Source organism: Microtus oregoni, unplaced genomic scaffold, assembly GCF_018167655.1.
Source record: "Microtus oregoni isolate MIOR12 unplaced genomic scaffold, Mior012 000018F_ref0000195, whole genome shotgun sequence".
Classification (NCBI taxonomy): Eukaryota; Metazoa; Chordata; class Mammalia; order Rodentia; family Cricetidae; genus Microtus; species Microtus oregoni.
In genome coordinates, this window is record NW_024543077.1 from 9526694 (window position 1) to 9542569 (window position 15876).

Here is a 15876-nt window from a genome sequence, read left to right on the forward strand (position 1 = left end):
AGTACAGATTTTGAACATAGTAGAACTCTCAAGCCACAGAGTAAATACAGGAATCAATCCTTAAAACAGAAAGAAAACATTGTCTCGAATATGAAAGAGAATTTTTCATTGCAATAAAAGTAAATATTATCCACGGGATGCTGTGGAGGAACAGGTGTTGGTATCTGGCCGTCGCCAGTCAGAGGTCGGGTTCTTTGCTGATGGTCGCCAAGCCTCTTCATGGGGAGCCATGGGTCTCAGGGTCACTAGGAACACGAAAATTAACACAGAAAATAAAGCAAAGGTTGGCATGACTGGTGCCAAGTGTGTACTTGCAGTAATTGCTGCAGCCTCCAAGCCTGGGCTGAGACCAAGAACCGTTCTCAGAGATATTGGTAACAAAGTCAACGAACAGGTAGTGGCAAGAGTATCTCTGAAAAAGGAACTAAATCTTCACTTTCTGGAAAAATTTCAGCTAAGATCCCACCAAAACCTCTAGAGAAGGTGCCTGAGTGAGCCGGGGGTGGAACTAGCTGAGCTTGCTATGGAAGAAAAGCTTTCTTCTGGACCTATTTTGATAGTCCCTCTCTAGGCCCAATGGAACCATCCAGATGTGCCCTTGCAGAAGAGTATCTGTGTCAGGCTTTTTCTGATGTAATTCTTGCCATGAGTGATATGGATGCAGATGATGGAGCTGACCCAAGCCTGTGTAGTCAATGTGTGAAAGATGTATATGCTTATCTCAGACAACTTGAAGAAGAAGTCAATTAGATCAAAAGACCTACCAGAATCACGAGAAATCACAGGAAACATGAGAGCTATTCTAATTGACTTGCTGATACGGGTTCAGATGAAATTTAGGCTGCTGCAGGAGAACATGTACATGACTGTTTCCATTATTGATGGACCAGTTCATGCAGGATGTTTATGTGCCCAAGATACTGGAGCTGGTGTGACTGCCATGTTTATTGCAAGCAAATATGAAGAAATGTACCATCCGGAAATAGGGGACTTTGCTTTTGTGATTAGCAACACTTACACTAAGCACCAAATCGGATCGATGGAAATAAAGATTCTAAAAGTTCTAAACTTCAGTTTGGGTCATCCTGTGCCTCTGCACTTCCTCCATAGAGCATCTAAAATTGGAGAGGTTGATGCTGAACTTTGGCCAAATACCTCCTGGAGCTCACTATACTGGACTACAGCATGGTACATTTTGTTCCTTCTCAGTTTGTAGCCAGAGCTTTGTACTTAGCACTGAAAATTCTTGACAACAGTGATGGGACACCAACTCTGAGCACTACCTGTCCTACACAAATGAATCCCTTCTACCATCACGCAGCACCTGGCTAAGAATGTAGTCACGGTGTGCTGTGGGACAATGGTCTTTTATCCTGTCACTTGTATTATCTTTAATAAAATGCTGATTGGTCAGTAGTCAGGTAGGAACTATAGGCGGGCAGATCAGTCAGAAAGTAGAGGAGGGGCAACGAGAATGCTGGGAAGAGGGAAGTGCAGTCTGTAGTAGTGACCCAGCCACAGAGGAAGCAAGATGTGACTGCCTCACCACAAAAGGTACCAAGCCATGTGGCTAACATAGACAAGAATAATGGGCCAATTTAAGATGTAAGAATTAATTAATAAGAAGCCCGAGATACTTGGCCAATCGGTTTATAATTAATGTAGACCTCTGTGTGATTCCTTTGGAACTGAAAGACTGAAGGACCAGGTGGGCAGAAACCTCTGTCAACAATGGTGAACTTACAAATACGTGTCTAACAAGAACAAGTCTACAGCGTCCAACATGCTAAGATCAGCACTCTGGCGCAGCTGAGTTGTACACAGCTCAGAATCTGTCCAAGGCTGTAGCAAAGGCATAACTCAAGTGGACCACTGCGTCTGCAATTGGCACCGTGTGCCATCTGTACATAGTATACAGTGTTTACTTGCTCTTCAAAAGGTTCTTTTACTTTCTTAGCTTACCTTATTTGGATGTGGTTGTTTATGACTCTAGGCTAACAACATTGTCTAAAACATTTAGGAATCTTTTTAAAACTGCTTTTTAGTTTAACAGGGGAATCCAGCTAATTATATGTATACATATATATGTATATATACATATATATACACATATATATGTATGTGTGTGTTTATCTACTTTCTTCACTTTATGTGTCCAGATCATATCTCATATCTTAAGTTATTCTGCAAAGTCCTCTGCCTAGATCTGGTTTCAACTATAAATCTACCAGCTTGTCGTTGGTTCCCTTTTCTACTTCTTCAGGTGGTTGCTGCCGGTCGTCACTATCTCTTGAGCTGTGGACTTTCAGATCTGAAACCCAGTTTTCTTGTTGTGTAATTATTTATTTGTTCTTAATAGGCTTGGGGAATAGGATGATTAAAATTAAAGTTATCTTTTAAAAGAGTTTGCCTCTCAGTCTCAATGTCCTATATAAATGTGATCAATGTATATGTTGTCAAGGAGATATTTTTATATGGGTTCATTTTCTTCAACAACACCCTTTTAAATGCCTAAATTTCATTTCACAGTATGCATTTCACACTGTATGTAATATAATCATCCCTTTAAAGACAAAAAAAATTGCATTCTCTCGTTACCTCTAGACACAATACTGCTAAAATGCTGTTCTATGCCCTGCTTGACTTTATATATAGTAGCCTTCCCAGGGGTATGCTTTAAATTCTAACAAAGTCCCACGAGACTTTGAGTGTTGTTGGCACTTTACCAAAGTACCACTTCCTCTATCTTCCTCCTGTGTTGTGACACTAACTGGCAAAAATCCTGTCTTGTTTGCTGTTTTAATTGTGCAGCTGATGTCAAGTTGAATGAAATTTTATTAATGGAAACATGTAAATATTATCCTATATAATCACTCCCGTGGAGTCTTAGAGTAAATATAGAGATCCCAAGTGTCTTAACTACTATAGTGTGGAGTAGAATTTGAGACCCCCATGTACCTCCACTTTTTCAAGCTTTGAACACATGGTTTTCTCCACATGGTTCTGAAAAGTTACATAAAAGACTTGTTTGAGTATAATCCAACCTTAATTGAGCAATTATTTTTCTAGGGAATGCCCAGGATTAGAGTTGCTATGGTTTTTCATATTCATTTATATGAGTTCAGCCTTCACAACTGAGAATTATTGCCAAAACTATCTGATTAAGTTGTCATCATTATTTTTTCCAGATTCTTACAATCAGCATAACTTGAGCATTTCTTATTATAATGACTCTTCAAACAACCGAAGAGAAAAATGTTCTCACAAATTCTTCCCCATAGTCTAGAAACATTTAAATGCTTTTTAAAAAATCATTTATTGGAGTTTTTTCATAAAATCTCTATCTTTTCTTTAGTGATTACTTTTAGTAGTTGATTTTCTCAGCACTATTTTTCCATTTGTGTTGAGATATGGTTGACATAAGTGTAGAGCAAAGTATTATGGTTGATAGGTTGTATACATCGTGAAATACAGGGTGTGCTCATGTTTTCTCAGTTATGGTTATATTTAGATTTTATGTCATATGAAAACTCAGAGATATTAAAACTTTAGAATATATTTCAAAAGCTATAAGGAACAATACAAAAATCCTTCCTTGTATCTCTCTGCAGCATGCTACCTGTGTTGACTTCTCAGTTGAACAGAAATCCTCAAATGGAAATCTTTTTTTTTTAATTTATTTACTTACTATGTATACAATGTTATGTCTGTCTGTATGCCTGCAGGCCAGAAAAGGGCACCAGACCTCATTACAGATGGTTGTGAGCCACCATGTGGTTGCTGGGAATTGAACTCAGGACCTTTGGAAGAGCAGGCGATGCTGTTAACCACTGAGCCATCTCTCCAGCCCCCTCAAATGGAAATCTTGTGTTGATGAAGTGACAGTGTTATGAAACTTTATAATGCTGCTCAAGTGATAGCTTTACCCACAAGCAATGTGTAGACTATCCAGAGTGTTGACTCAGAATATTTGCAGTAATTGTGATGTTTTCCCCTTCATGGTTATGGCATTGACTGTTCATGTGAAACACCAGATTGGAAAACATACCCTTACATAAATTAAATTGTATCTGTTTTATTAAGAAAACACCTTTACTTTTTTATTTAAAATATCTTTTTAATTTTACATACTAGCCCCAGTTCCCCCTCCCTCCCTTTCTCCCACCTCTACCTGACCTTCCCATCCCCCATCCATTTCTCAGAGGAGGTAAGGCCTCTACCTTGGGGAGTCAACAAAGTCTGGCATAACAAGCTGAGGCAGGACCAAGCCCCTCCCTCCTGTATCAAGGCTGAGCAAGGTATCCCACCATATTGAATGGTCTCCAGAAAGTCAGTTCGCACATGCAGGATATGTCCTGGTCCCACTACTAGGGAGTTCCTCAACAGATGAAGCCACAGAACTGTCACCCACATTCAGAAATCTTAGGTCCCATGGAGGATCCCAAGCTGTCAGTCCAGAGTCTGTGAGTTCCCAGCAGCTTACTTAGGTCAGCTGTCTCTGTGGTTTTCCCATCATGATCTTGAACCCTCTTGCTCAAATGATCCCTCTTTCCTCTTTTTAACTAAGTTCCAGGAGCTCAGCTGAGTGCTTGGCTGTGGGTCACTGCATCTGCTTCCATCAGTTACTGGATGTAGGTTCTATGATCACAGTTAGAGTAGTCAACTACTCTGATTATGGGGGAAGGCCAGTTCAGGCACCCTCTCCACCATTGCTAGGTGTCTTAGCTGGGGTCATCATTGTGGATTCCTGGGAATTTCCCTAACACCAGGTTTCTCCCTAACCCCATAATGGCTCCCTCTACCAAGATATCTCTTTCCTTGCTCTCCCTTTCTGTCAGGTCCCCAATTTGACCATCGGGATCCCTCATGTTCCCATGCCCTGCCCCACCTTTTACTCCCCTTACCAGTTTATTCAGGAAATCTTAACAACTTCTCTTTCCTGGGGACCTCCATGTGTGTCCCTCTTAGGGTCCCCCTTTCCCCTAGCTTCTCTGGGGTGTGGATTGTAGTGTGCTTGTCCTTCGCTTTATGTCTAACATTCGCTTACCAGTGAGTGCACACCAGAAAACACCTTTACTCATAAGCCCACAAAAATCTAATTCCCCTAGGCCTGGATATTTGGCTAGGGTTCCAGTCCCAGGGATGGTTTCCCTAGAAATATTCCTCTCTCTTCCTCCCTTTCTCTTTCCATTTGTGTGTGTGTGTGTGTGTGTGTGTGTGTGTGTGTGTGTGTGTGTACTAAAAACCATTGATTTGAGAAAGACTAAATGATCAGTCCTGAATAAGAAGACTGTGTTTAGGAATATATACAGATCGATAATGTATTTAATATGAAACAACTAAAGAAAAAGAGGCCAGGAATTTGAAAAAAAAAAGCACGGAAAGGGTTGGAGGGAAAACTAAGAGAAGACTGTGCAATTCTCATAATTTCAAAGAATAAAAAATTGAATTTCCCATTTTCATTTCTAAAATCAATCTACAAATAGGAAAACATTAACTTTTTAAAGCCAACAATTCTTCACTTTTTAAGAAACATAAGAATGTTAAACTGTTATCTCTGTGCAGGATTATGCTAATGTTAAAGCTAGATAAGTACACAAAAACACAAAAGTGCTCCAAAATATTCCTGATGAACACAGATGCAAATATCCTAAAACATTAACAAACCAAGTCCTACAAATTATTGGCCATGATCAAGGCTTCATTCCATATGCAAAACAATGTACATAATATATCATGTCAATTGAATGATGAGCAAAATCAATATGATCATTATGAGAAGCAGAAAATTATTTGATATAATTTAACATCTCTTCATGGTAACACTTTTAATTAGTTATAACAGTAATGTATCCCATCTTAGTAGAGATGATACATAGCCCGGCAGTGGTTGCAGACACCTTTAATCCCAGCACTCGGGAGGCAGAGACAGGCTGATCTCTGCGAATTCGAGGCCAGCCTGGTCTACATTAGCCAGTTCCAGAACAAGCTCCAAAGCTACAGAGAAACCCTGTTTCTAAAAACCAAAAATTAATGAAATAAATAAATAGATAGAAAGATGATATGCCACAGAGCCACAGCTAACATCATACTAAATACAGCAAAGATAAAAACCTTCTCTTTAGGATCTGAATCAATACCAGGAAGCCCCCCTGTTACAACCACTGTCATCACAACAGTGCTGAAAATCTGATCGGACTATGAAACTGTTAAAATAAAATATAAAAAAAATACTTAAAACACATTACAATTGGAAGTGATTTATATTGTTTAGCTGAGAAAAAATAAGAGAATGGGAAACAAAAACAAAATTATAAAAGTAGGATGACAAACTGAGAAGCATCTGCACAGCCAAGAAAACCCTCAAAGTGGAAAAGACAGCTCACAGGACAGGAAAACAAATCTCATCTGCACAGCTGACCGGAGGGCAACGCGCGTAATGGGCACGAAGCTCAGCTGATGGCAGCGAAACTGTAAGCCTGGAAAACCAGCTCATTCATTAAAAAACAGAAAGCAGGTGTCAACAGACACGCTATAAAAAAGATGCAAATGGACACACATATATAAAAAAATATACTCCACATCATCATGGAAGCATAAATTTAACCACAATGAGCCATCATTTCACCATAAGAATGATTATTGAAAAAACCCACAAAGCAAAACTAAAGCTTCAGCGTATGAGAAGGGGAATGCTGGTTCACATTAACCCAGCCATCGTGGAAACCAAGACGGAAACTACCCAGACACGTAAAACAGAACTGCTACTCAATCCACGGATCCCATTGCTATTTATGAACTCTGTCTGTTACCAGGGCATCCTCACTCCCCAATTCATTTCAGCACTATCATTCAATCAAAGTAAGAAATCAGTCTAGCTATCCATCGACTGATAATGAAAATGTGCCAGATAGACAAAGTGGAGTATTTATTTATTTATTTTTAATTTGATAATTTTATTTATTTATTTATTTTATTGAAAAAAATTTCTGCCTCCTCCCAGCCTCCCATTTCCCTCCCCCTCCCCCCACTGCTGTCCCTCTCCCCCCACTCCTCTCCCCCTCCCTCTCCATTCCAAAGAGCTGTCAGGGTTCCCTGCCCTGTAGGAAGTCCAAGGTCCTCCCCCCTCCATCCAGGTCTAGGAAGGTGAGCATCCAGACTGGTCAGACTCCCACAAAGCCAGTACATGCAGTAGGATCAAAACCCAGTGCCGTTCTCCTTGGTTTCTCATCAGCCCTCATTGTCCGCCATGTTCAGAGAATCTGGTTTTATCCCATGCTTTTTCAGTCCAGCTGGCCTTGGTGAGCTCCAAATAGATTAGCCCCATTGTCTCAGTGGGTGGGTGCACCCCTCGCGGTCCTAAAGGACATTGAGCCTATAATTTGTGATCCTAGAGAAGCTAAATAAGAAGGTAAACCTAAAGAAAAACATATAGTTATCCTCCTGGATATTGGAAGTAGACAAGATTGCCGGGCAAAAATTGGGATCTTGTGGGTGGGGTGGGATTGGGGTAAGGGGAAATGGGGAGAGAAAAGTGAGAAGGGGAGGATGGGGGGAAGTTGGGGGGAATGGGATGGTTGGTATAAAGAAAGGATGGATATGGGAGCAGGGAAGTATATATCTTAATTAAGGGAGCCATTTTAGGGTTGACAAGAGGCTTGACACTAGAGGGGCTCCCAGGTGTCCAGGGAGATGTCCTCAGTTAGTTCATTGGGCAGCTGATAATAGGGAACCTGAAATGGCCCTATCCTATAGCCATACTAATGAATATCTTGCACATCCACCATAGAACCTTCATCTGTCGATGGATGGAGATAGAGACAGAGACCCAAACTGGAGCACCGGACTGAAATCCCAAGGTCCCAAGGAGGAGCAGAAGAAGGGAGAACATGAGCAAGGAAGTAAAGTGGAATATTTTTAAGACATCAAAATGAATTAAATTCTGCTAATTGCAACACCGTGGATGGGACTGGAGATCATCATGTTTCTTGAAATAAGCAAGAAACAGGGAGGCAAATGTCACAGTCTTATTCATACATTCAGTTTTTAAATACAGTCTCATCAATGTGAGAGTAGAATGGCGGATACCAGAATCTGGGTAAAGTTGGGGAATGGAGATGAGTTAACCCATAGGTACTAACCTACATCTAGTTCAAAGCAAGGCATTCTGGTGTGCAATTGAGCAATGAGGTAACTCTAGATAATAAATATGTCCTGCATGCTTAAATAACATCAGAATGATTTATCATAAAGAAATTACGTGTGTTCAAGAAAATACACTTAATCTGATTTGAACATTGTACATTATACACACTGCCCAAATAACATGAGATGCCCCACAAATACTATGCGTAATTTCTATGTATCAATTAATAAATAAAAATATTTTCCAAGTGTCACCTACTATATACAATTAGTAGGACATTTTAAATTAGTCTCATTTGCTAATTCAAATCTAAATAATTTGATTAAATGTAAGCCCTAAAATATATAATTCTTAGTGATAACTGTACAATTTTTATCCAAATCAAATTCTCTTAGAAACAGTACTAAGTCTCCAAAAAGGAGACCTCATTTTATCTTATTCATTATGAATATTTTTACCACCATTATATGTGGAAGCACTGTGAAAAATAAAGAGTGTAGAAATGTTAATAACAGGACATTGCTGGTGTTTATGAAGTATAAACTCAGTGTCACACCGTGCACAGTAAAAATAATGCCCACTGTAGCAAGTCTGACCCAGTCCAATCACAGGGCAGCTACAACCAAGTACAGGTGAGAAGGGACAAGCACTACAGGGGCTGATGGGGACTCCTGGATTGGGGATGAGGATGCAGACACAAAAGCAACTACATGAAATGCAAAAGTTTAGTCATGGTGGAAGAAATCTGGTGAACCTTGGCATAAGGATTACATTTTAAAATGTTAGAAGAAGCCAACATATAAAACTGAGTACTCAAGAATATTAGAGAGTGATGAAGAACTAATGCTTGTCTGGGATCCCATGTGTTGCTACAGTGCTTATGTTTTTAATGTTTTATCATTTTAAACCATAAATGAGCACACAGTTGATTTATAACCTATTATTATATTTTTTGAGTTCTATAAAGTAAAAGCGAGTTTTATTTTATTTCTATCTCAATAGACATACTTAAGGCGGTAACATGTTTATGATGGTTTCATAATTTCTTTCTTAATTTCTACAAATACACCTTTAACTTGCAGTGAACGTCTTCTTTCATAAATAACATAATCAACAGAGATACTTGTGAATGTAAACAGCAAGAGATAACCACAGGCTCCTTAGAGTAAACCGTTCGCGGCTAATCACACGTGACAAGCATGTGGTTGATTGAAAGGGTGTGGAGAGCTAGTTTAGAACTGCCTAGGTGAAGGATAGTGCGCTTACGAGATTAATGGCAGGGAACCACGAGAGGACTTCTGGACCAAAGCACAGAGGAAATACAGATTGAAATGATTCTTTGGGGTCTTGGACAAATAGCGATTAATTACGGTGCCCCGGTGGACTTCCCCACATACATGTGTATGCGGGCGGCACTAATTGGCCTCAGTGGGTCACGATAATAAATGACGTGATGTTAGGAGGAGGATATGAAGGGATTGAGGAGGAGCTGAGGGGATGGGTGAATGTGCTCAAAATACACCGCATACATGTGCATACATGCGTGAAATTCTCAAATACTAACTCAAAAAGTTAAATCACATATTAAATATTGGTTTAATTCAGCAACTAAAAATGCATTTCAATACTGATCACTCAATAAAAATAGCTCTGAGGACTTCGATAAGAAAACATGAATGAGTTATCAATCTTTAAGCATGTTAATAATTACTGTAAAAATTTAAGACTTGAAATTAGAGATTAGTTAGGGCAGCAGAATACAGAAGATGGACAAAGTTGTATTAGGAGACCCAACTTTCCGAGTTTACCTATGAAGTTTGCTCTCTTATCCGAGAAATGTTGCAAACGACATTTCTCAAAGAATTCGTGACTCTTTACTTGAAAGAATACACGAGATAGATTGTAGAGAAGGATAAAGTGAATTTTTTGTTTTGTTTTGTTTTGTTTTGAGACAGCGCTTCTCTGTGTACCTTTGGTGCCTGTCCTGGAACTAGTTCTTGTAGAATAAAGTGAATTTTAAAAATTCATTGTATAGAATCTTAAACGTCATACTGACATAGTGAATAAGTGCGCATATTTTACTTTAAGCATACCATTAAAAACGATAAGCTGTCTTACTGTGCCTATCAAGTTATATATATGAACATCATCATTTGCAATAAGAATCTATATGAAGTTAGTTACTTCGGGTCAGGGAGAGACAGAGACAATATGGCAAAGCTAGAAATAATCAATGGCGTTACAGAGCTCTTGTTTAGACAGTTAATAATTAGTTCTTCTACTTTTAAGTAAATACATTCTGTGGACTCATATGTATTGTGAAATTATCGATAACCCAGTAAAGATGCCATAGCTCAATTAAAACTTATAAATAATTTTATAACATCTAGTTGTATGGGAAATTAGGGATATTTATAATATTTTCTGTAAAGTTGCAAAAGGCAGCATAGTAGCTTCCTAGCAAATCGAAATAATGGCAGAATAAACCTATTTTACACTTGAAGATATTCAAGTTCACAGATGTTAATGATTTTTTTTTGAGAGCCCTGAGAGTACCATGGAAAGAAGGCAGAAAAATATGCAATTTTTACTTAATTGTATACAGAAATTATGTATTTCTCATGATAAAATGTATGTCAATTCTGTCTACTAAACCAATGTTGTTGGGGTTGCCACTTTAAAGTCCTCGAACAGTTACATAAACATATGATTATAAAAGAGAAAGGAGACATTTGGTAAAATATTTTATTATTATTAAGAATAATAATATAATTATGGTTATAAAAATAACAACTTTATTAACTACAGAGAATTTATAATACAAGCCATCACCACAGGGTTCCCGTTTTGGGGTAAGCATCCAGCTATCCCACCCAATCAGCAGCTATTCTTGTCCTGTTTACATAGGCAGACTCGCTGCGATTTCCACAGGATTCGGTTTTCAGCTTCTGAAGACAGAAGCCTTCTGTGCAAACAGACATGAACCTACGCGAAAACGGCACTGTCAAGAGGTAAGGGTCTGGGATAGTTTAATGTTTTTGTTTGTTTGGTTGGTTGATTCTTATTAATAAGTTCTTGGTACAAACTTCAGTTGAATTTTGAAAGACATTTTCTTCCTTGGACTTAATTATGAAGAGTGATTTTTTGCAAATTACTCTTTGTAAAAAGGCAAATATATTGTCTTTACCCAAATCCCTTTTATTTTATGAGTTTTCTATAAATGTAAATGAGTGGTTGTATACACACAGTGAGTAAAAGTAGTTATTTTAAATCAATTTAAGGTTTCCCTTTACTTAGCATGATATAGTATTGACATTTTCTGTTTCGTATTACAGAGCTAGCGTTTGTTTTGTAAGAGAAAAGAAAATGCCTGACAGCAACTACTAGTGCTTGACAGTGCTCTTTTTCAGGGATGCTGTAGCTGGAACATCAGCTCCGCACAGTACCACTGGTACCAGCAAGAAGCATCCACAGCTTTTCTGACACATGCCATTATTGTCATCTTTCTTGCCGTCCAGTGTTTCCCATTCCTGTAGCTTGAAACACTTAGAAGGCAAGCCAGAGCCTGTTAATAGAGACCGACTCACTAGAAACAATTATACTGAGGACCTGCCCACAGCAAATTGGTAAAAGTTACCTTACATTTTACAATAACATTAAAGAAATATACAAAAGAATTATCACCTCTCTGCACAGCAGAGGCATATGACTACGATTTTAGTTTTACACTCCTATTCCTGCAGTCAGAAGAAAATGTCTACAATTATGACAGTGTGTACCTCTTACCCAGTCAAAACAAAACCAAACTGGACGCTCATAATTCAAAAGGGCCACTTGTCCATGAGACAAAATAATATAGACTTCTAAATAAGCTGAATTTTTCTCTCCTCTTCCTTTGAAATTTATTCATAGAAAACCATCCCATATATAGTGTTGCCTAGAAAATAACTCTACCATTTTCTAGCAAGTAAGATCCTATTTATCTTTTTCACTGTGAGCTCTACCGACTTTGACCATTGCAAAGAAAACCTCATGGGAAGAGTTGCTTAACAAACCACATTTGGTGACTTATTGACATATTTGTTTGTTTTTCACTTAAGTTAGAAACACTGATTCCAAAGTATCTAAAAACTTGACTGCATATTGTTTCTAGGTCATTTCTGTTCCTCTTTTCATGGATAATTACAAAAAAATACACTGTAAGAAGTATTGTAAAATGTTAGTATGTTAAAGTATTATAATTAGCATAACAGCTTTATCAATATAATTTATATGTAACATTGAAATCTATTCAATTCAGTAAGAAGCTATGAGAAGGACTTTAATATTTTAGTAATATATCTTTGAAATTTATGCTTGTTCAAATGACATGTTGCAAAAGGAATGAAAATGTAACAGATGTAAAATGATAAGGACAGCAATTCACTGGGTCTCTCTGCATCCACTGTTGATCAACACAGCACCTATTCTATCACAAACATATATGCATTTGTATGTATATATATATATATATATATCATGCATGCACACACATATATGTCAGAGCTTGTACAAGAACTTCTGCATTGACTTCCAGAAAATTCTGAGAATGCATTAGGGCATCATTTGACATTAGGGCATCATTTGAAACTTCAGATTTCAGATACTCTATAAAATTCAGTCTCAAGAATGGGAACACTGGATTCAAAACAATCAAATTATAACTTTTAATAATCTTGGTGTACACAGGAAGACTGAGAACTTAGAAGCTGTCTGATTACTTTTTTGAATTCCTACTTCTGTATATACAACTCTTAGCTAGTCATGGCAAGTAGAATAATAAATACAATTTGAATGTTATCATATAGATTATAAAATCTTAATGAATATTCCATGTCATTAAGAGTTTTGTTAAAAAGAAATGAGAAAATATGATATCTTTCTAACATATTTGATTTTTCAGAAACAATTATACTTTTGAAAGTCGTTGAATTAAAGAATTTAGAAAAACTATTTTACTTCATATTTTTTCTATTACTCAAAGACTAAGAATTTTTAAATTAAGGAAAGTATTTTAATTTTTTTCTTCAGAATATTTCAAAATAAAATTTAATGAAGGGATGGTCACAAAGCTTTGCAGACATGATATTTTTATGCTAAATCATTTTTTTAAGGAGAGCTAGAAGCCAATCATAGCAGCAAGTTTTAATATCAACCCATATAAATACATTTTTGAAGACAGAGACACTTTAAAATTTCTTCATTGAGACATGTTTGAAAACTGAATAAATGTTTTAAGAAAATAGATCTACCAATATCCTTCATAAATAGGTAGCTCAAATTTGGAGGAAAGAAATAAGATAAATAGACAAATTACTTTCTGCTTTTTAGGCATTAGAGAACACACAAAATAGCTAGGCTAATAAATATAAATAAACATACAGGCTAGCCATTCTTTTATCCTATGGGTTCTGTCCTGACTTTGCCCACTTTCCAGTGGAGATCAAACGTGATACGCACAAAGGATCCACACTTATACCTTGTACCTTTCCTGAATATTCCCACTGGTCTTCCAAAAACTTTACATTGTAGAATAAATATAGATACATAATCCAAAACATTTAGATATTACACTAGATACATCATGGTTTAAACGGTAATATTGCTGCATGTGTAATCAGTCATTTGTTATGGTCATCTGTTTTCATAAAAGGATGTTGGCGTGCCAGTACTGCAGGATACATGTCGTGAAAATAATGAATGAACTCTAACATGTGCTGTGGGAAGTGTAATATAATTTAATACAGAGTTACAAGTTAGGAACACAAAGTACAAATTGGTTTGGGTGGGGTTAAAATAATGTTTAACTTATGATTAATTCATCATTAAGATATTAACCTGAAAAGCAGCATAGAATGATAATCAACCTTAACCTTTAAATCTCTTATCATCTAGCAACTATTGCATTTTTGAATCCGTTCAAGTATCTTCAGGAGATATGTTACTGCACTTACAGGTACCTTAATTCACTTCAACATTTACAAAAGAACACTGACAAACAGAACAACAGAAAACACCCATATATATTAATGAGTTTCTGAACACTCACAACACTCAAGTAGCTGTTTTAGGATTGGTTTAGGTTACATTTTAATCTCGACGTCTCTGAAATCTTCATGTATAGATGGATGCTTCAAACACACTGGCTTCTTCTATGGCTATTACAATTTGTAGGTCAAAATTACTTTGTGCATCCACTTTGCGTAATAGGCTACTCGGACAAAAATACCAGGACGATTAGGGATGGCACATCCACGGCCAGGAACAATGACACCAAGAACCATTTTCATTTTGTGTTGCTCACAAATGAGTGGGCCACCATAATCTCCCTAAGAAGGAAAAACAACAAAACAAATTATTTTGTAAGTAAAAAAAAAAAAAACAGTAATTCTTCAGCAGCATTCCCCTGATGACTTGCAGCTAAAAGGTATAGAAATTCAATGACATCAATTTTTCTTACATTTTAATTATTGTATATGTCTCCATGTATGTGGCAGTCAGAAGACAACATGTGGGAATTGGGCCTCTCCTTCCACCTGGGATTTGTACTCAGATCCTTTGGCTTGGCCACAGGTACCTTAACCCACTGAACCATCTTTTCAGCATTCCCCCCATCGAGTAATGTCAATTCTATGTTTATTTTGTTGTTGATATTCACCATGTGTTCCATATCAACATTTGGAAAATATATAGATTTGTAAAATAAAGACAAAATCCACTTGTAATCACATGATTTAATGGTTAAGCGTACTTTAACTTTCTCTTCTTTCTAAAACACTCTTTGTCTGCTACCAAAAGACTATCTTAACATTTTAAATAGGAAATCCTTAAAATTGAAACAATAATTTTATATAATTTGGAAATTACTTTTCCAAGCACAAAATATTTCTCTATTCACAGTTGATACTAGTAGCTAATATAGTTATGATTTAAATATTTTACTATATCATCAGGTAAAGAAATATGACAAATGAATATAGATTAACTTGTGCATATACATATATTATATACATATTAATACACAAATTTTAACTATATGAATATGCATGTATTCATACTGCACATGTTTGCATAGATAACTGTTAGAACTGTGTTGTATCACTTTTATGCGCCATGCACCCTCTTAAGAGTACAGTTACAGAGATGGAAGCATGGCTCAGTATTTAAGAGGACTGTTTCAGAGGACCCATATCTGGTTCCCACCACCTTCTACGGGTGGTGGGAACCAGATACCCAATTATGGCTTCCATGGGTACCAAGCATGCATATGAGGTATGTGTAAGCATTCAAGCACTCATACATACACATAAAAAAGAACCACAATGACTAGTTTTAAGCATCCAAATATAAATAAAAATATGTGAGCCAGGTAGTGTTGGTGCATGCCTTTAATCCCAGCACTCGGGAGGCAGAGGCAGGCGGATTTCTGTGAGATTGCAACCAGCCTGTTCTACAAGAGCTAGTTCCAAGAGAGGCTGCAAAGCTACAGAGAAACCCTGTCTCAAAAACAAAACAAACAAACAAGAATGTTTGATATTATCTGCATTTTCCTCTAAAAGCAATGCAATTTAAAAACAAAATTTTATGTTGGGTAGAAAGAAGAAGTCATTGATATAGAATTTTTGATAGGTAAATTAAGGCAGACCTGAAAACAAATGCCAAACAGTAAAGATTTAAAAAAAAAAAAAAAA

The 15876-nt window shown here is 37.0% G+C and overlaps 1 protein-coding gene and 1 pseudogene across 2 annotated transcripts in view; one reads left to right on the top strand and one right to left on the bottom strand.

Annotated features, from left to right (window-relative positions):
• The first annotated feature begins 229 nt into the window (after positions 1-229).
• Positions 230-1859, top strand: LOC121458611 (annotated as a pseudogene).
• A 9024-nt stretch (positions 1860-10883) lies between these two features.
• Positions 10884-15876, bottom strand: part of LOC121459077 (hepatocyte growth factor-like) — a 64880-nt gene continuing 59887 nt past the window's right edge. For both annotated transcript variants that reach the window (XM_041668587.1, XM_041668586.1), the window contains exon 18: positions 10884-14514. In XM_041668587.1, coding sequence (XP_041524521.1) covers positions 14347-14514 — 168 coding nt within the window. In that variant the 3' untranslated portion in view covers positions 10884-14346. The remainder of the gene's footprint in view (positions 14515-15876) is intronic.